Source organism: Cetorhinus maximus, chromosome 19, assembly GCF_964194155.1.
Source record: "Cetorhinus maximus chromosome 19, sCetMax3.hap1.1, whole genome shotgun sequence".
In the NCBI taxonomy this organism is placed as follows: Eukaryota; Metazoa; Chordata; class Chondrichthyes; order Lamniformes; family Cetorhinidae; genus Cetorhinus; species Cetorhinus maximus.
The window spans coordinates 70,954,746-70,976,803 of NC_135897.1; the positions used below are offsets into that span (position 1 = coordinate 70,954,746).

The 22,058-nt window shown below is 41.8% G+C and overlaps 1 protein-coding gene across 7 annotated transcripts; it reads right to left on the bottom strand.

Moving 5' to 3' along the window:
- Positions 1-9,085: 9,085 nt before the first annotated feature.
- LOC144693902 (GPI alpha-1,2-mannosyltransferase 4-like) lies at positions 9,086-17,280 on the bottom strand. Of its 7 annotated transcripts, none has more exons than XM_078564085.1 (4): positions 17,204-17,280; positions 14,312-14,372; positions 13,978-14,119; positions 9,086-11,310 (listed from the first exon to the last, which is right to left on the bottom strand). In XM_078564085.1, the coding sequence occupies exons 3-4, from the start codon at positions 14,102-14,104 to the stop codon at positions 9,683-9,685; spliced, it is 1,755 nt and encodes a 584-aa protein (XP_078420211.1). In that variant the 5' UTR covers positions 14,105-14,119; positions 14,312-14,372; positions 17,204-17,280; the 3' UTR covers positions 9,086-9,682. The 7 variants fall into 7 exon arrangements, with proteins under 7 accessions (XP_078420211.1, XP_078420208.1, XP_078420209.1 ...); XM_078564082.1 differs by having other exon boundaries at positions 14,312-14,419; positions 17,074-17,253; XM_078564083.1 differs by having other exon boundaries at positions 14,312-14,419; positions 17,204-17,251.
- Positions 17,281-22,058: the final 4,778 nt, after the last annotated feature.

Genomic DNA, 22,058 nt, shown 5'->3' on the forward strand with positions numbered 1-22,058 from the left:
TGGTCTGACTTGTATGGCTACAGTCACAATTTGAGCTGTTCCTCATGTGGAGCAAGCGGCTACATCTTCCCTGGCTCATCCTCAAGTGATTGAAGGTAGCCCAGATTTTCCGTGGAAGGTTGAAACCTGGGACTTCACCACTCAGGTCAGTTACTAGATTGTGTTTGGTGATATTTGCAGTCAGTCAGGAGGTGTGCCATCATGAGGTGGGGCTGTCATCAGTTTGCAGTGTGTAGGGTGTGTTCCAGTAGGGACTTGGAGATTTCAGATGAGTGTGTGGAATATTTTTAAAGTTCTCCGTCAATAGGAGTGCTTCGTTTTAGCTGTCAACCCATGATGTTCTTTGAGGAGGATATTTTCCCTGCGGACATCAGAAGGATTAATTTGTACTAGCACAAGAATCCACTCAAGCTGTGTTGATCACTCATCCAATTCATGGAAACATTGACAAAAAAGGTCACAAAGCTAATCCCAAGTGTCAGTTCACTGAATTCTGAGGAAAGAAAACTGAACTTCTCAATCCTTAAAAAAGGAGAATTTGAGGGAAGCTTCTCAATGTACACAAGATACAAAGTAAAGTATAAAGGACTACTTCTTAGCATGACTGAAAATTAGACAACACTGCAGGACAAAAGAGCATAGGCACAAACTGGAAAAAGGCAATGTCAGGGCCCCTATCTCAGACGCTGAAGCGACTATAAATGCTGTGTCCATATCCAAACTTGTATGCTCCAGCGCTCTCCTTACTGCTTTCTCAACCTTTCCCAGTAAATTCCAACTCATCTAAACCTTTGTGGCATACATCCAGTCCCACACTAAATTTCAATTTCCCATCACCCCTGTCCTGGCTCATTCACAATTTTTCCATGCCCCGAAGCATTCAATTTAAAATCTCTCCACAAACTTGCTGCATCTTTGCAATCTCCTCTAGCATTATATATCCCTTGAATAGCCCATCCCTTAATGGCCTTTTGTACATCACCTATCCACCATCACCCCAACCACCACATTTTTGCCTCACTATCACATCCTACCCATGGAAATTTACTCTCTCAATCTCTCCATCTCTTAACCTTAAACTCATCTCTGAACAGACTTTTGGTTACCTCTCCTGAACACTCCCTTCCCAATGTGGTGCATACTTTGCCTCATGCCCATTTGTGAAGTATCTTGGGAAGACCTAGACTTGTGTGTATATAGCACAATTTCAACATCTGTGAATGACACAAAACTTGAAAGTATTGTGAACTGTGTGGAGGGTAATGTTAACTTCAAAAGGACATAGACCTTGGTGGAATGGGCAGACAAATGGCAGGTGAAATTTAAGTGAGAAGTGATTCATTTTGGTAAGCCAAATGAGGAGAGGCAAAATAAAATAAAGGATACAATTCTAAAGGGTGTGCAGGAGCAGAGGGACCAGGGTGGGGTTGAGGCATAGAATATATGTGCATAAATCATTAATGATGGCAAAGCACATTGAGAAAGCGGTTAATAAAGCATATGGCATCCTGAGCATTAATAGGGGCATAGAGTTCATAAGCAAGGAAGCTATGATAAACAAAAACGGAAAATGCCAGAAAAACTCAGCAGGTCTCACATCATCTGCGGAGGGAGAAACAGAGTTGATGTTTCGAGTCCGTATGACCCTTCTTCAGAGCTGATAAATTCTGTATAAAACACTGGTTCAGCCACAACTGGAGTATTATGTCCCGTTCTGGGCATCACACTTCAGGAAGGCATGTGAAGGCCTCCAAAAAATGTTGCCTTTCCTGCTATCCACACAAGCCATTACTAATTCTCATAATTCTCTGCTTTCTCTCCTTGTAGAAAAGAGTACACAACTTTGAGAAGAGACCAGGACCCAGAGCAGTGGTATTCCAGTGACAGGCACCTTGATGGCTCCTGGTAATTTTTGCCCAACTGGTCCACTGGGAAAGAGGTCTTGCTCTCGAGGAGGCTGCAGTTGTCAGCAACAGCTTGCCATTAAATCCTGATCCTCCTGAGGAACTGGCACTTACACATGTTGAGAGAGCTAATCCCCTGCCTGTGTTGGGGGTCTCACCTCCTTGGAGCTGGATCTCTGTGTCCAGTCGCTCTGCCTGTGCAGCGGCATGTGATTGAGGTGATGTAATTGCTGGTGTTGCTCCTGCTGCTATTGCTCTTGCTCTTCATCTGATGTGCAAGGTAGAGCTGCACATATTGCTCCATGCCATGGTGAAGGCTGGCGGTGAAGGTGAGTGAAATGCAAGACAGGTGGAGTAATTTTGAAGAAAATTAGGAGCCGCCTGTCAAGCACTTAAAGTACTCTCTGGGAAGAAGTGCAGTGAGCAGCAGCTTCTTGCCTGATCATGGCTGGTACTCTTCAGTTTCACTGATCAAAGGTTTCCCAGCCAGTCAGTTTCACTGAAGGGTGAAAGTAAGGGTGAAGTAACATTCCCTGCTGTGCATTCACCTCGGTGACCCTGGCGAGTTCCACACGCACACATATATATGGCTAGGCCAGCATTTATGCCCATCTCTATTTGCCTTTGAGAAGGTGGTGGTGAGCTGCCTCCTTGAACTGCTGCAGTCCACGTGGTATAGCTATACCCACAGTGTTGTTAGGGAGGGAGTTCCGGGATTTTGACCCAATGACAGTGAAGGAAGGGCAATATATTTCCAAGTCTGGATTGTGATTGGCTTAGAGGGGAACTTCAGGTGGTGGTGTTCCCATGTCTCTGCTGCCCTTGTACCTCTAGATGGTAGTAGTCATAGGTTTGGAAGGTGCTATCTAAGGAGCCTTGGTGAGTTTCTGCAGTGCATCTTGTAAATGGTACATATTGCTGCGTTGGTGGTGGAGGGAGTGAATGTTTGTGGATGGGTTGCTCGTCAAGTCGGCTGATTTGTCCTGGATGGTGTTAAGCTTTTTGACTGTTGTTGGAGCTACACTCATCCAGGCAAGTAGAGAGCATTCCATCACACTCCTAACTTGTGCCTTGTAGATGGTGAACAGGCTTTGGGAAGTCAGGAAGTGAGTTACTCGCCGTAGGATTCCTAGCCTCTGACCTGCCCTTGTAGCCACAGTATTTATTTAGCTAGTCCTTTGCCTCCGTCGTATCATTTCTGATGACGCTACCTTCAAAAACAGTTCCTCTGACATGTCCTCCTTCTTCCTTAACTGAGGTTTTCCACCCACGGTCGTTGACAGGGCCCTCAACCGTGTCCGGTCCATCTCCCGCGCATCCGCCCTCACGCCTTCTCCTCCCTCCCAGAAACATGATAGGGTCCCCCTTGTCCTCACTTATCACCCCACCAGCCTCCGCATTCAAAGGATCATCCTCCGCCATTTCCGCCAACTCCAGCATGATGCCACCACCAAACACATCTTCCCTTCACCTCCCCTGGCGGCATTCCGTAGGGATCGTTCCCTCCGGGACAACCTGGTCCACTCCTCCATCACCCCCTACTCCTCAACCCCCACCTATGGCACCTCCCCATGCCCACGCAGAAGATGCAATGCCTGCCCCTTCACTTCCTCTCTCCTCACCGTCCAAGGGCCCAAACACTCCTTTCAAGTGAAGCAGCATTTCACTTGCATTTCCCCTAACTTAGTCTACTGCATTCGTTGCTCCCAATGCGGTCTCCTCTACATTGGAGAGACCAAACACAAACTGGGCGACCGCTTGGAAGAACACCTGCGGTCTGTCCGCAAGAAAGACCCAAACCTCCCTGTCGCTTGCCATTTTAACACTCCACCCTGTTCTCTTGCCCACATGTCTGTCCTTGGCTTGCTGCATTGTTCCAGTGAAGGCCAACGCAAACTGGAGGAACAGCACCTCATCTTCCGACTAGGCACTTTACAGCCTTCCGGGCTGAATATTGAATTCAACAACTTTAGATCTTAAACTCCCTCCCTCCATCCCCACCCCGTTTCTTCCCCCTCCCTTTTGTTTTTTTCAATAATTTATATAGATTTTTCTTTTCCCACCTATTTCCATTATTTTTAAATCTACAACTAATACCTTGTCAGTCTTTCCACCCCACCCCCACTAGAGCTGTACCTTGAGTGTCCTGCCATCCATTCTTAATTAGCACATTTTCTTAGATAATATCACCACCTTCAACACCTCTTTGATCCTTTTGTCTGTGACATCTTTTGATTATCTGCTCCTATCACTGCTTGCTTGTCCCTACAACTACCCACCCCCCTCAACTTCTCTCCCCCCCCCCACCTTAAACTGGCTTATATTTCACCCCTCTCCTAACTATACTCAGTTCTGTTGAAGGGTCGTGAGGACTCGAAACGTCAACTCTTTTCTTCTCCGCCAATGCTGCCAGACCTGCTGAGTTTTTCCAGGTAATTTTGTTTTTGTTTTTATCTCTGTTTTTGTTTGGCTAGTCCAGTTCGGTTTCTGGTCAATGCTAACCCCAGGATGTTGATAGTGGGGGATTTAGCAATGGTAGTGCCATTGGATGTCAAGGGGTGATTGTTAGATTCTCTCTTGTTGGAGATGGTCATTGTCTGGCACTTGTGTGGCACAAATGTTACTTGCCACATGTCAGCCCAAGTCTGGATGTTGTCCAGGTCTTGTTGCATTTGGACATGACTGCTTCAGTATCTGAGGAGACGTAAAGGCAATCATCATCAAACATCCCCACTTCTGACCTTATGATGGAAGGAAGTTCATTGATAAATCAGCTGAAGATGGTTGGGCCTAGGACACTACCCTGAGGAACTCCTGCAGTGATGTCCTGAAGCTGAGATGATTGACCTCCAACAACCATAACCATCTTCCTTTGTGCTAGGTGTGACTCCAACTAGCAGAGAGTTTTCCCTCTGATTCCCATCGACTCCAATTTTGCTAAGGCTCCTTGATGCCATACTTGGTCAAATGTGACCTTGATGTCAATGGCAGTCACTCTCATCTCACCTCGGGAGTTCAGCTCTTTTGACCATGTTTGAACCAAGGCTGTAATGAAACAGGAGCTGAGTGGCCCTGGCAGAACCCATACTGAATGTCAGTGAGCAGGATATTGCTAAGCAAGTGCTGATTGATAGCACCGCTGATGACCTCTTCCATCACTTTACTGATGATCGAGAGTAGACTGATGGATCGGTAATTGGCCAGGTTGCATTTGTCCTGCTTTTTGTGTACAGGGCATACCTGGGCAATTTTTCACATTGCTGGGCAGATGCCAGTGTTGTAGCTATACTGGAACAGCTTGGCTTGGGCGCCTGGCAGGTTCTGGAGCACAAGTCTTCGGTATTATTGCTAATATTTAAATGCATTACTTGTCAACTGTAACAGTGGTTCCCCATTTCCCTTCAAATCTGCCCGGGTGAAAGCTGGAAGACAGCAGGGTGATACTGGAATCATGACCCAATATCACTTTTAGGGGATTTAACTCCCGCATTCACCCAAACCCACCTTTCCTTTCCTGTAAAAAATTCCACCATTTACTGAAATGTTTTAAAGTGTTCGATGTCTCTTAATCCGCATAGGATTGGATAATGTAAATTTTGAATGTTTTAGAAAAAGGAACCTTTACTCAAAAAATGTGATGCATAAAGAATAATCCACCAGTTAAGATGTGCATTCAAAATAGCTAGGGAAGTTTAAGGTGGAGTTGAATGCTAAGCTGGGTGAGTAGAAACACTAAAGTGAAGAGCTTGGTGGTTGACATGGCCTTATCTTATCCTTGACGACTTCTTGTTTTTAAATTTCTAGTTGGCCCAACAGTCTTCAGCTGCTTCATCAATATCCTTCCATCATTAGGTCAGAAGTGGGGATGTTCACTGCTGATTGCACAATATTCAGCACCATTCGCGACTTCTCAGATACTGAAGCAGGCCATGTCCAAATGCAGCAAGGCCTGGACAATATCCAGGCTTAAGCTGACAAGTGGCAAGTAATATTCATGCCACACAAGTGCCAGGCAATGACCCTCTCCAGCAAGAGAGAATCCAAGCATCGCCCCTTGACGTTCAATGGCATTACCACACATCCCCCACAATCAACATCCCGGTGGTTACCATTTACCAGAAACTGAACTGGACTATCCATATAAATACTGTGGCTCAAGAGCAGGTCAGAGGCTAGGAATCGTGCGATGGCCTCCAGAGCCTATCCACCATCTATAAGGCACAAGTCAGCAGTGTGCATCATCTACATGATGCACTACAAGAATTCACCATGGCTCCTTAGACAGCACCTTCTAAGTCCACGACCAATACCATGTAGAAATACAAGGGCAGCAGATAGATGGGAACACCACAACCTGGAAGTTCCCCTCCAAGTCACTTCCCATCTGGACTTGGAAATATATCGCCAATCCTTCACTGTCACTGGGTCAAAATCCTGGAACTCCCTTTCTAACAGCACTGTGGGTGCACTTAAACCAGAGGGACTGCAGCGGTTCAAGAAGGCAGTTCACCACCACCTTCTCAAGGGCAATTAGGGATGGGCAATAAATGCTGGCCTAGCCAGCAAAGCCCACACCCCGTGAACGAATAATAAAAAAAAGTGATATTACAAATTAAAGTCTGAAGTAAAGTGCTAGGAAACAGAGTGGAGTATTCCATGACTGTAAATGCAGTTGTTACAGTACTCAGCTTGTCAAACAATTTCAGTTTGTAACCTGCCCCTGCTCAGTTTACCAGTACTTGAATGCAAACTCTAATGCCAATAAGTTTATTCCTTACCAACTGTGTACCAATTGGGAAATTTTCTCACTCTTTTAGCATCTATCCTTTAATGTGAAATCACAGGCCACTTTTTCTATCTAGAACATACCTTACTGGTGTACTTTTCACTATTGTGGGAATGGATTTTTTAAAATATTTTGGGAATATTGTAGTATTCTGTAAAGGCTGGATGTTTGTGTGTGTGTGGTTTAAATAAGCTGGGCAGGAGTTTGATAGCAGTCAGGTTGTCAGGGGGTTTGGAAACATGAAAAGGATAAAGGTGTTAAGTTTGAAGTACAAGTAAATAGGTTAGAACTAACCTTTGAATTTTTAGATAAGTTGGGAGGTTATTTGAATATCAAAAGGGAGTCAGGGGTAGAAAGGAAAATGTTTGCATGTTGCAGGAGTTCATAGGTAAACAAGTAGTGGGAATATTATATTTTATTGACCCAAAAGCAAAGACAAGATAGAAACATGAAAGGTCTTATATTTGGAAGGGTTTGAGTTTCAAAGAGGTGTGTGAGAACAATGGGACTGAGATGCCAGGGAAAAAGGTATATTACAGTTATTGTGGCTAGCTGATGAGGGAGAGATGGCTGTATAGCTGTTGAGCTGGGGTTGGTTGGAGATAGCTGGAGCTGTTTCAACTGTTGAAAAGTCTTGGGCTGCAGCAAGCAGTTTCATTCTGTAGTGAATTCCACTGCCAAGTGCAAGAGGGTAAAGGTCATATGATACACCTTTATTGAAGTTACAACAGTTTGCCTTGTGTAATATTACTGGATTTTTTCATATTTAAACATCAATAGGGAGTGTTGTCTGGAAGGTATTTACTTCCGGGTTTGACCAAGCAGTGTGTATTTGGGGAAATGTTTTGTAAGACTAACCTTAATTGTGTAACTGTGATCTTGTGTGCTTAAATTTTCTTTTACTTTTTGCTAATAAAACTTTTACTTTTAATTTAAAAAATCCAAAAGTGTTATTGAACCTCTTACTGCTGAGATTGGTACGTCATCTTCTCACTATCAGAATACAGGAAAAAAGGTTGTGGCTTGTAAGCCAAGTTTACCTCTCGGATCTGGTTTGCGCAGCGATTAACACCAGTTGTGGTCAGAACACTATTTATTCAAATTTTTTCCCAGCTTTAGCCTCTAATGTTTTCCTGAAAACCTCACATGCACTGGTACTCTGCTAGCAATCTATTTCTACTTCTTCATGGGACGTGAGCATTGCTGGCAAGAGCAGCATTTACTGTCCCATCTGTTATTACTTGAATTGTGCATATGCATCATTTCTTGTAGTCAAAGGAATTAATTACCAAAACATTTCTAAAATTTGTAAAGTATCATCTCCATCCCTTTCCAGCATGGGAATTACTAATGGCAATTTTCCCCTCAAATGTAATCATATAAAACTACATTCAGCCCTCATAACTACTTCTGTATAAAGCCTCCTTATTGAATGAGAATGTTCTAATAGGATGTTATCTATCTTGAAATTGTTTGAAGTTTTGAAAATCTCAGGCTCTAGAATAATCATTAATATTTGGCCTTTATGACTATTCTGTACTGCAGATTTCCCTAAATGAAGTTTAACATTTACTATCATGTGTCATTCACGACTACTTAAACAGTCAATTAATTTAATTCCTCTTTCAATCTTGTCAGTTGTTCATCACAACAGTGTCATTTGCTCTCCTCCTCCAAGTCATTTCATTTTAGTTTTCCATTTCATTACATTTTACATTAATAACGCGATCATTTCCAATGCACAAACATATTTTTTGTAAAAGTCAGCCACTTTCCTGGCAAGGAAAATAATTGGTTCTTTCTTTGTGGGAATAACATCATTGATCTAAATTCATCTCGTCAAGTATGATGAAATAACTGCCATTATTAGACAAGTAGGCAGGGCAGCGTCTCCCTTCACTATTTAAGATTATACTTCTGGTGATCATTGTCTACTTTAGACAAGTATACTCTTAAGCATGGAAGTAAAGACAACCTCTCTCAAATTGCATACTTGTCTTGATCCATAATATTAGAGCATAACCTGACCTGAAAAGGTGACATGCACCTTGTGTTTTGTTTGATCCCTTCTCTTCAGTCTAACACAAGTACTGCAAAATGAATATAAAGGTTCTATCATCACATGTAGGTCAAATAAAGTGTTCCAAAATGCTAACCAATAAGCTATTAGCCAAGAAGGGTAATGGATCACATCCATCATATGAAAAAACTGAAAAATGATCTTACATGATGTGCACATCTTTAGATACTTCATTTAGTATCAGCAACAAAAAACATAAGGTTGGAGGGGAAATAAGACTGTGCAATTGATATGTCCATTTTCTCTATATTACAATTATCAAAATTTGATCACAAGAACTATGATAATTATGATGCACTCAGTATTACAAAGAGGCTTTGTAATGTAACATTTTATTTCTCCAAATACAAAACAATACATTTGTTGTTCTCATAAATGTCAAGTTTCCTTCCTTTCTTTAGGATTCCTCTGCCATCTGCCCCCACATCATTACACAGCAAAATATAAAGTTTCTTTAATCTATTTCACCAATGTCACAAATTAATACACTATTGGTGTCAGCAATGGGAATCTGCCTATCACTATCAAAATTAGCAGTTCACAGAAGGGAAACTATAGATATAAGTCCATTACAATATACTACCCAGGGTCACCATCTAATACTTGTAATTTTACTCTGGTTTTTTGAAGACTTTAGTAACATGATAATGGTTCTGCAGATAGAGATATTAAACCAAAATATTTAAGAACATTACTTCTGTGCATTTCTTTGATTAAAACCCCATGATTATTTGCTAAAACCATAAACATTTAAAATGCCTCATTCCACTGTGTTCAGTCTTCAGCTGCAGCAAATACTATTAGAAGTGAAAAGGACCTTGATGCTTCAACAGTTAGACCCTGGGCCAACATACACACAAACGTACTACAGACATAGACAACAGGAAGACACCAAAACCAAACTGAGTCCTATTAAGTTTCTGATTTCTTTGACCTTATGTGCACTTTGAAAATATAAAGACTCAGTTGGTTGAATCCATCTTCAGAAAGAAGAGAAGAAATGTCAGGAGGATCTTCCATAGTTAAATGAGGGAAGAATGATGCAACAGTTTTCCACTGAAAACCACAGTTATTAATATCACCTTGAACAGTGCCAGGGGCAATAATATAGATATTCATTTCCTGATTAGTCCCAATGTGTTCAGAAGAGAAATTGTCAAGTAGCCCATTCACTGTGTTATTGAGCACAGACACGCCAGACCCTCCCAGATCAATTATTCGAGTAAACTCTTGGTCTGATTTTACATTCAGGAGATACCTAGGAGGCATGTAGGTGTGGTAAAATACCAAACTATGTTCAGACTGGTTAGCCAGAGGATTCTTTGAGTGAAGAGTTTTTTCTAAATAGGACAGACAAGGAATTAGTCCGCCCTGGTGCAGACAACCAAAAAGCACTGACCCCAAGACATTAAACAGGACAATTACAACTTTCCACCTCAGCATCTCACATTTTGGAGCACTGAGAATAACTAGTGGCACAATGAGTGGGCTAATATACCGTGGCTCCTGATGACTAAACACTGATAGAATGATGATAGGGATAAAATAAACCAACAATAAATATTCAGTAATTTGAGTAGTAGCAGGAAGTTGTGCTGGCAATTTCTTTTCCAAATTGTCTTCATGGGACATTTGACAGCTGGCTTTGCAGGCAAATTTACTGACCATCGTTTTGACACCAGTTACAACAGCAGATAAGTGAAGACCACCAAACAGCAGAAAACCATTCACAGTCAGATGCGTAAACCAAGGATGACTACCATGTGCAATAAGGCTTTTTTGGTCCAAATTATACAAAATGAGATTGACAGGGGTTAAAACTAGACATTGGCTTATGTTGACAAATAGTGTATACATGGTATTCCCATCTTTCAAAAGCCTTTCAGACAACAATGAACCAAAATACAATGTATCTGTCACTATGAAAAGAAAGCTGGTTGCAATTACAGAAGACAAAAGATCAAAGAAACTCTTCACAATTCGTCTTAAACTGAATTGAAATGTGCCTTTCTGATCACGAGAAAGCCACAGGAGCATCGGTACTAAAGCGTAACTAATAAATGTTGGTCTGTTAAAAAATCCAGAAACTAAAACAATCCCAATAAGATGTTTATTGTTCTTTCTTTCCTTTTTCCCAGGATGCGGCACCACACTTGCTTGCTTTATGTCCATGGCCACTAACAGCAGCAGTAATGCAAAAAGATCTGCTTCTATACCATTTGAAAATGTCCTGGTGTAAAAAACCAACATCACATGTGACCCACTCAGCAGTGTTAGTGCATTCCGTGGATTTGCTCCCCAGAGACAAGCTAAATGGTACACTGAATAATCCAGTATAAAGCTCAGGCATGTCAGGCATAGTCTGGGGAAAACCAGCAAGCTGTAGCTGTTTAGAATACTGCCAAAAATGCCAGAATTTTGTAAAACTTTAAGTATTGTGAATGAAAATCCAGTTGTGACCAACGGGAACAGAACTGATCTGCTAGGGTAGCTAGTATTGAATTCCCAAGTCCGGAAAGTTTTGAGATTCAAAATGTCACCTGTAAAGAAAACAAAGATGCATCTGAAATGAGGAAAGGAAACTATTTTAAAGTTTTATATACTCTATAAAATCCCGCCATCAAATTAGCACCTCTTACCTTTGTTGATTTCATCTTAGTCTCCTCCTGTTCTTGATATCACTATTTCCTCTGATGTCTAAACGAACTGCATCTCTATTGCTAAAGCTGGCTCAACGAAACAAGATTTTTTTTCTCCTGTGGTAAACACTTCTTTTCCTTTCTTTCACTCTTTGATGAGAAACAGGAAAATGCTATTTGACTGATGATCCTTCTCTCACCTCTGGACTTCAAGCTCCCTCATGTGCAACATTTGTCAATATAATCAAAAATTAAATATAGTCATTACTCTTTTCCTCTCAAGTGACAATTATACTGTCTTCCTTGCGTTCTCAGTGTGCTGAGATCAAGACTTACTGCTCCAACTTGTGCTCGAAATCATTCTTTTCCAGAACTCAATCTGTAGAAATTTGTGCCCTTTCAGTCTTCAACTGCTCCTACAATCTCTACGCTTTTGAAACACATACTTGGGATCACCTAATCATTACTTCATGATTTATCTCCTCTTCTGTCCTATTGTTTTTGGCTGTGGTAGAATCCTTCACTGAGGTTTCATCCTAACAAAGAAAAACCATATTCCAGCTTCTTTAAAAACATCAGGGAACAAAAGCAACAAACATCTGAAACATTTTAATCAAGAAAGCAAGAGTTACTGGATCAGACAATTCATAGAAATTGCCATATACCTTTTTACTCCATTATTTCCTCTTGTCTCACCATGAAGATGGAACATAAACAGAGCTAACAGGGATGGATGTGAAACAGGCTGAAGAAAAAAATGGTACTTTGCTGTAGGTTGGCTTTATGAAAGCTTGCGTTGTAAGAGGAGAGCATTCACAAAATACGAATTCAATATAACTACCTACCTACCTACCCTGGCTCCCACAACGTGTTTTTTTAACAGCTCCTGGCTATGAATGTTGATTATGTACAAATGCCATGCCAATTTTTTGGTGAGATTACATGTGCTTTGCTGATAAATGCCAGGCTGCATCATGGAATGTTTCTATCTTCTATAGGGTGTCACAGTGATTCCCTTCATGAACAGGTACTTGGCTCCAGTTTAGGAGACAGGTTGCTTCCAGACACACAGAAGCTGAACTCCATTGTTCACTGTGAATATATACCTTGACTAAATGAGAAATGGCACCTATCATTAAAATATACAAATGCTTTTGAATATTTATCACTTATGTGCTGCCCCTCAGCTATATCATTTAATATCATGTCAGGTACCACATATATGCTAATGACTCCCAGCTCTACCTCACTACCACCTCTCTCGACAACTCCATCATCTGAATTGCCATATTGCTTGTCTGACCTTCAGTCCTAGATGAGCAAAAATTTCCAACTACACATCAGGAAGCTTTTGGCTTCAGTTCACCCCACAAACTCCATTCCCTAGCCACCCCTCTCCAGGGTTAATGTCAGAGGCTGAACCAGATCATTCACAACCTTAGCATCCTATTTAACCCAGAGATGAGCTTCCAATCCCATCACCCATTGATTAACAAGACCATCTACTTCCACCACTGGAACATTGCTCATTTCTGATCTGCCTCAGTTGATCTGCTGATGAAGCCCTCATCTATGCCTTTACCATCTCTAGATTTGACTATTCCAATGCTCTCCTGGTTGTTCTACCTACATAAACTTAAACTCATCTAAAACTCTGCTGTCCTTATCCTATTTCCCACAAAGTTTCATTCACCTATCACCTGTATTCACTGATCTACATTCGCACCTGGTCCCTCAATGTCTCAATTTTAAAATTCTCATCCTTGTTTTCAAATCCCTCTCTATCTTAGTAATCTCCATGAGCCCTACAGCCCTCAGAGATCTTTGCGCTCCTCAAATTCTGGCCTTTTGTGCAGCCATGATTGTAAATTCCCATCATTGGTGACCATGCCTTCAGCTGCCTGAGCCCTAAGCTCTGGAATTCCAACCTTAAACCTCTTTGCCTCTCTTTGCTCCTTTAAGATGCTCCTTAAAACCTAGCTTTTTAGCCAAGCTTTTGATCACCTGTCCTGTTATATCCTTATGTGGCTCAATGTCAAATTTTATTTGATACCACTCATTTGGAACATTTTATTATGTTAATGCCACTATATAAATGCAAGTTATCGTTTTGTTTTTGTTGTGGAGCAGTATTTTACTACAAGATTATTATTCAGCCAAGAGTTATTTTAATTGAAATGGAATTCTATAGATAAATATTATCGTTGATAACCATTTTTTTAAAAAGTTCATTTACTGTGTTTGTTTTTGAAGTCTTTGGCTTATCTTGGTTGTATGCTCATCCATGAACCTCTGGCAATCGATGTCTCATTTGCTCTTTAAGGTAGCCAGTGAGGCTCAATGGATTGCAGTCAAGTAGCACACTAAAGCATTAGGTTTGGACACTTCCAAATTTATGCAGATGTCAACAGGTTGGGCTGAGTCATTCACCCTCTAAATTAGCTCCTTATATCTAAAAAAAATTCTTGAGCATGGGATGAAGGAGTTTATTTTAAAAGCAAACAAAAGAAATTATTTGTAGAAAGAGTTTTAAAAAACAAATTTTAAATAAGCTATTAGATATTTTACCTGCCATAACCTCTGGAGACTGAAAAAATTCATCAGGATGTATGTAGCCTGTTTGTGGCGCTAGGCACCATAGCACCCTTACTCCTCCAAGTACCAACCACATTAACTTGAGTGCCATCCTGAGCATCAAAACTTCACACAACTGTTTAAAAAAATATTTATAATTAGATTTTTTATAACAAAGTAATAGCAGATGAATCAATTTTGTAAAAATAATTAAAAGTTACATAAAAATATTTTAACAATTGTACAAGAACAAATATTGTTAAGACCGATGTAACAGGTAATTCATGTTCTTTAAAGAGAAAAATAACATATAACCAAGGGTCTTTACCTTGAAGCATTAGTCTGTCTGTTTTTCAGATTCTGGTGGACTTGTATACTTGCAGTGTTTTCTGTTTTATTTTAAACATATGGAACTGTCTTTATCTTTACAATATAGCTGTGAAAATAGATAGGTCTTAGCATCAAAATAACTGAATGTCATCTCGAAATAATAGCATATTACACGATAAAAGAATTTGCATTTATGTAGTGCCTTTCATAGCCTCAGGCCATCTCAAAGTGTTTTACAGCAAATGAAGTACTTTTTGAAGTCACTACTCTAATGTAAGAAACATGGCAACAGATTTGTAGACAATAGGATCCCACAAACAGTCACGAGATAAGGACAAGATAATATGTTTTAGTGATGATGCTTGAAAGATAAATATTGGCCAGGACATTAGGATTTTAAGTATGAGTTAAATTCAGTGACAACCAATTTTCTTGCAAGTCTTGGAGGTCAGCAATCTTGATGAACTCTGGAAAATGTCCACACCTAGTTATTTTGCCTGATATCAGCAGCATCAGTCCCTTACCCACAAAATGCTGCTCACAAACTGTAGGCACTCTCCTGGAATGGGGGCCTGTTGCCGGGTTCTCTCTTTTCTACACCATGACACCTCAACAAGAACCATCTACATCCACCTCTGTAACATTACTTACTCCACCCCTGCCTCAGCTTATCTGCCACTGATATCCTCATCCAGGTCTTTGTTACTTCTAAACTTGACTATTCTAACCCTCTCCTGGCTGGCCCCCAATATTCCACTCTCCATAAGCTTGAACTCATCCAAAACTCTATTGCCCTCATCTTAACTGATATCAAGACCTATTCATCCATTAGCCCTGAGCTTGCTGACATACAGTTGCTCCCAGTACTGCAACATCTCAATTTAAATATTCTCATCCTTCTTTTCAAATGTGAGGGTCGGTTAGAACGCATCAGTTGGCTAGAACATGGTGCAGAATCTCGCCAACAGCACGGGTTCAATCTCCAGACTGACTGTGGTCATTCATGGAGCCCTGCCTCCTCGCCTTAACCCCATGCTTGATATGGAATCGTGCCGTTCAAGCTATAAAACCACTCCTCTCTAACAGAGAGAGATGTCTCTCGTCCCTTGTGGACTATGGCTAATTGCCTGTTTTCAAATCTCTCCATGGCATAGCTCCTTCCTATCTCAGTAACCTCCTCCAGTTTCACAATCCTCTGAAATAACCACAATCCTCCAAATCTGGCCTCTTGCACATCACTGTTATTAATTGCTCCACCCATTGGTGGTCATGCCTTCAGCTGCCTAGGACCTAAACTCTGGAATTTCCTCCCTGAACCTCTACAGCTTTCTCTCCTCCTTTAAGGAACTTCTTAAAACCTTTGACCAAGTTTTTGGTCACCTGTCCAGTGAGGTGCATTGAGCACCTGCACCATTGCTATAATCCTTCCTTCTGTGGCTCAGTGTCAAATTTTACACAATAATGCTCCTGTGAAGTGCCTTGGAAGATTTTACTACATTAAAGGTGCTCTATAAATGGAATCATAGAATGGTTACAGCACAGAGGGAGGCCATTCAGCTTCTTATGTTCGTGCCAGTTCTCTACAACAGCAGCTCAGCTAGTCTTACTCCCTTGCTCTTTCTGCTTGGCATTGCAAAATTATTCTCATTAGGATGAGGATGGGGGGGGGCGAGGTGGTTGACCAAGAGACCCTAGGCAGAGGCAGGGAGAGTGACAGAAGGTAGAAAGATAACAAGAGAGACAGATGCATGTTGTAGATTGACACATGAATTATCATGTTCATGCTAGGCTTGTTTGATTAGCTACTCAAGTTATGGTTCTCAGCAGAAACACGTTTTTTGTGCACACAGGCAAGATCAGTCCCGCCAGAATAATACACACACGTAAAAAAGCACCATAATAAAATGAAATCTGCTGCCTGGTATGATCGTAGCCCTTAGTGATTCAGCAAACACAACTTAAATTCCATGGTTAGCAAGGACTGTACTTGAACTCCAACCATGTAAAGTTAGGTAGACTCTGCTCTACAATTCTTCACAACTTGAGTATGCATCAATAAAATCCAAGAGTACATTTATTATGAAGTGCTTCAACCAGATCACCATTGATAAAGCTTGTGGGGCAACAGTGGAAATTAGGTATTATATGCAAAAAAAAATTCACAACTAGCAGAAAATGTGAACGAAGCAGTACTCGACCAAAATTGGCATAGGTGCTCAATGCACTTCAGTGGACAGCGAAATTAGTGCAGGTGCTCAAAGCACCTCGCTGGACAGCGAAATTGGTGCCAGTGCTCAATGCAACTCACTGGACAATGAAATTGGTGTTAGGCGCTCAATGCACCTCACTGGACAGTGAAATTGGCGTTAGATGCTCAATGCACCTCACTGGACAGTGAAATTGGTGTTAGGTGCTCGATGCACCTCACCGGACAGTGAAATTGGCGTTAGATGCTCGATGCACCTCACTGGACAGTGACATTGGTGTTAAGTGCTCGATGCACCTCACTGGACAGTGACATTGGTGTTAAGTGCTCGATGCACCTCACTGGACAGTGACATTGGTGTTAGGTGCTCGATGCACCTCACCGGACAGTGAAATTGGCGTTAGATGCTCGATGCACCTCCCTGATCAGTGACATTGGTGTTAAGTGCTCGATACACCTTACTGGACAGTGACATTGGTGTTAAGTGCTCGATACACCTTACTGGACAGTGACATTGGTGTAGGAATTTTCCACGTCAGGTGTAACTCTCTCACCAGAGAAGGTTCCAGGGCGGACATCTCGCTCACTGCCCATGTTAAAACACCAACACCAAGGGAGAAGATCCAGATCAGGGTCCGCGGGGAGGGGGTGAGCGAACGCCTGTCGTCTTTCCCCGGCTGTTACCTTAGATAAGGCTGCCTTAGCCACAGCACCGCCATCACAACCGGAAATAGCGCGCGCTAATATATTCAAATAAAACGGCTTCGATTGGCTGTTTGTTCGCGTCATGGCGTACGACCAGCGTCGTTGTCAAGGTGACCGCCAACGGTTCTTTTTGTTTTAAAGGCGCAGGGTCGCGCGTGCGTTCAACAACAAATATTTGGTGGCTGCAGTTTTCCCCGGATTGATTATCTGTTGCTTATTTGCAATCCGCTCAACAGCCAGAGTTTGATTCACACTTTCAAGACAGCAACAGAAACTAAAGTGGCGAGGTCCTCTGGTAAAGAATATTGCAGTTAACCAGATTTATTAACAGTGTTTATAATAAAAGGACCAATCCAGTCGCAAATACTAGGTATTTGATCAGGACAAACTGATAAAAAAAAAACAACGTAATCAATGGTCCAAGTGAGAGAAAAGAATCAAACATGATACCTCGCAACCTTTTTGTTCTGGATGCAAAAGTTGTGAATAGAGGGTTTTTTTTTTAAAAGTAAATTAAAAAGTAGTTAAAATGTTAGTGAGTGAAGGAATTCAATGACATGTCCCAGTCATTCATAAACTTAAATGGCAGCCCTCTGCTAAGACGATGGTTTGCGCTGTGGTGATCAACTCTGTGTTAAGCATCACCTGGTGTGGCTCAGGCGCCCCGCTCTAACATGGCAGTCTCTGCAACATTTGCGATCAGAGAAAGACAGTGGACTGAGAAGGTGCAAGGCCTCTTGCAAGGCCCTTCCAAACAGTCAGTCTTCAGAGGTCGTGGTCGTCAGTGACTGTTTCCCACTTGTCAATGTCAATGTCCGCCATCTTCAAATCTGGCTTGTAGGTATCCTTGTAGCAGAGGAATGGATGCCCAGGAGGTTATGACCCAGTGGCCAATTCACCAAACAGAAGGTTTTTGGGTATACGGCCGTCATCCCTCCGATGAACATGGCCAAGCCAGAGTAAAAGTCGCTGGTTTAGAAATGAGTGTATGCTGATGGAATTAGCATGCTCCAGGACCTCTGAGTTGGTGACCTTATCCTGCCAAGAGATGCTAAGGATACGTCTGAGACAGCAAAGGTGGAAACTCTTCAGTCTTCTCTCCCGCATAGCATATGTTGTCCACATCGCACCACTGTAGAGGAGCGTGCTAACACAGGCATGGTAGACTCACAATTTGGTGTTTTCAATCAGGTTACTGTTGTTCCATACTCTCTTACCCAGCTTGGACATAACATCTGCAACTTTTGTGATGCACGTGTTGATTTTAGCATCAATTGACAGCCACTTGCTGAGTAGTCAGTCAGTTATGCACAGTGGCAGCAGTGTGTACCATCTACGAGATGCACTGCAACTTACCAAGGCTCCTTTGACACCAAACCTGCAACCTCTACCACCTAGAAGGACAAGGGCATCAGAGGCATGGAAACTCCACCATTCACAAGTTCCCCTCCAAGCCACACACCATTCTGACTTGGAACTATATTGTCATACCTTCACTGCTGCTGGGTCAAAATCCTGGAACTCCCTTCCTAATAGCACTGTGGATGTACCTACACCATGTGGACTACAATGGTTCAAGAACACAGCTCACCACCGCCTTCTCAAGGGCAATTCAATTGGGCAATAAATACTGGCCTAGCCAGTGACATCCACATCCCATGAAAGAATAAAAAGAAAGACACTGAGCTCCAAGCAGATGGGTGGTAGCCACTGATCCATAAAAACTTCAAATTAATTATCTTGGTCTCAGATAATGGATGGGGATTGTCTGGGATAAGTTTCTCCCCTCAGTTGTGGATATGGAAATAAAAGCCGGGGTAGACACATGCTGACATTTTTAAATTGAAATCTGCTGGACAGGAGGTTAAAATGCAAGATGTGGGGAAGCATAGCTCACTCATTCTTGTATATTATCACGCAAATAGTACAGATTTGCTTAACTTGTATGTTCACTTGTTGTCTGACAAATAAAATAATTTAACAATTTAAAGCTGGCCTCATCCAACCAAATGTCTCCTTAAAATGTTTAACTAAGGTATATGAGTATACATGGCAGGAAGGTTTTGATGAACTGCCTTTGCAGATTTAGCAGTGTGTATGTTTGATTTAGCATGTGTGAGATAAGGAACTATTATTATTAGTAATCACTGTGCTGAAGATTGCTGCAGCATATGCATATGTAGTTGCAGTGCATGGCATGGGTGTCTCCGTGATATCACCTGAGGGTGCTTAAAAGGATCCTGTGGTATAACCTTTACAGTCACTTGTAATGGAGTGAAATTAAAATTCTGAAAATTATTTTTGATCAGTACAATCTACTGGCATGGCAAATACAATATTGTCACTCTGTAGAGGCTGGATAGCTCCAACTCCTTACCATAAGATGTAGGAGCAGAAGTAGGCCATCCAGCCAATCGAGTCTGCTCCGCCACTCAATAAGATCATGGCTGATCGGATAATCCTTAATTCCACTTTCCTCCCTTTTCCCATAACCCTTGATTCCCTTACTGACTAAAAACCTGTCTATCTCAGCCTTGAATATACTTAACGACCCAGCCTCTACAACCCTCTGCAGTAAAGATTTCCACAGATTCACTACTGTCTAAGAGAAGAAATTCCTCCTCATCTCTGTCTTAAACGGGTGACCCCTTACTCCGAGATTATGCCTTCAGGTCATAGACTCTCCGACAAGGGGAAACAACCTCTCAGCATCTACCCTGTCAAGCCCCCTTAGAATCTTAATATGTTTCAATAATGTTTCATTCTTCTAAACTCCAATGAGTACAGGCCCAAGCTACTCAACCTCTCCTCATAAGAAAATCCCTCCATACCCGGGATCAACCTAGTGAACCTTCTCTGGACTGCCTCCAATGCCAGTATATCTTTCCTTAGATAAAGGGACCAAAACTGTTCACGTTATTCTAGGTGTGGTCTAACTAGTGCCTTGTATAGTTTTAGCAAGACTTCCCTATTTTTAAACTCAATTCCCTTTGAAATAAAGGCCAACATTCCATTTGCCTTTCCTATTACCTGCTGAACTTGTATGTTAGCTTTTTGGGATTCATGCATGAGGACACTCAAATACCTCTGTGCAGCAGCTTTCTGCAGTCTTTCTCCATTTAAATAATATTCAGCTCCTCTATTCTTCCTCCCAAAGTGCATAACCTCACATTTTCCCACATAATATTCCATCTGCCAAGTTTTTGCCCACTCACTTAACCTGTCTATACCCCTCTGTAGACACTTTGTGTCACCCTCACCACTTGCCTTCCCACTTATTTTTGTGTCATCTGCAAACTTGGCAACAGTACATTCACTTCCCTCATCCAAGTATTGTAAATAGTTGTGGTCCCAGCACTGATCCCTGTGACACTCCACAGGTTGCCATTCTGAAAATGCCCCCCTTATCCCAACTCCCTGTCATCTATTAGTTAGCCGATCCTCTATCCATGCTAATATTCCTCCCCCAACACCATGGGCTCTTTATTAAGTAGCCTTATGTGTGGTACCTAATTGAATGCCTTTTGGAAATCCAAATATGTTACATCTACTGGTTCCCCTTTATCTATCCTGCTTGTTGCCGCCTCAAAGAATTCTACTTTCCAGAGCTTTGGGCCTTGGCACCTGAAGGCACAACCGGAAATGATGAATCATTTAAAACCAGGGAGACTCAAGAGGCCAGAATTAGAGGAGAAAAGATATCTCGGAGGGTAGTAGGGCTGGAGAAAATTGTAGAAATAGGGAGGCACTGTTGCTACGTCAAATTCCTAGAGCTACCTCCCCAAAAGCACTGTGGGTGTACCTACACCACTGGGACTGCAGCAATTCAAGAAGGCAGCTCACCAGCACCTTCTCAAGGGCAATTAGGGATGGGCAATAAATGCTGGCCTAACACCCAAATCCTGTGAATGAATTTTAAAAAAGCCTTCGATGCAGTTGAAAACAAGGATGAAATTTGAAAATCAGGTGTTGTTCAACCTGGAGCCAACATCAGTGAGCCCAAGGATGATTTGAGAATGGGATTTAAAAATGCAAGAGTAAAACAATAAAATTTATAAAGTGCCTTTCATGACCTCAGGAGGTCCCAATGTACTCTACAGCCAATGAAAATACTTTTGAAGTGTATTCACTGCTGCAATGTAGGAAATTTGCCAGTTTTCACACAGCAAGCTCCCACAAACAACAATGTGACAATGACCAGATAATCTGTTTTTAGTTATGTTGATTGAGCATAAATATTGATCAGGACACCAGGGAGAACTCACCAGTTCTTTTTCAAAATAGTGTCATGGCGTCTTTACATTAACCTGAGGAAGCAGACAGGGCCTCAGTTTAACAAGGACAGCACCTACAGCACTCCCTTAGTACTGTACTGGAGTATCAGCCTAGAGTTTCATCTCTGGAGGTAGACTTGAATGCACAACATTATGATTCAGAGACAAAAGTGCTATCACTGAGCCACAGCTGGTACGATAACTAATAAATCGTTTTACGTACACAAGCAAAATACTGCAGATGCTGGAAATCTGAAATAAAAACTGAAAATGCTGGAAATACTCAGCAGATCAGACAGTATCTGTGGAGCGAAACATGTCATTGACCTGAAATGTTAACTCTGTTTCTTTCCACAGATGCTGCCTGCCCTGCTGAACATTTCCAGCATTTTCTTTTTTTATTTTCGATCACAAATAGCCCCGTGTTGCAGGTTACACACTCCATTGCATTAGGAAGCAATGTTTTTAGTCCTATGGAGCCTTTTCAGATCAGGGAGTCAAATTTACTGGCTGAAGTTCCATAAGAATTAAAGTAATGCCTTCAATCAAAATAGGGAGGA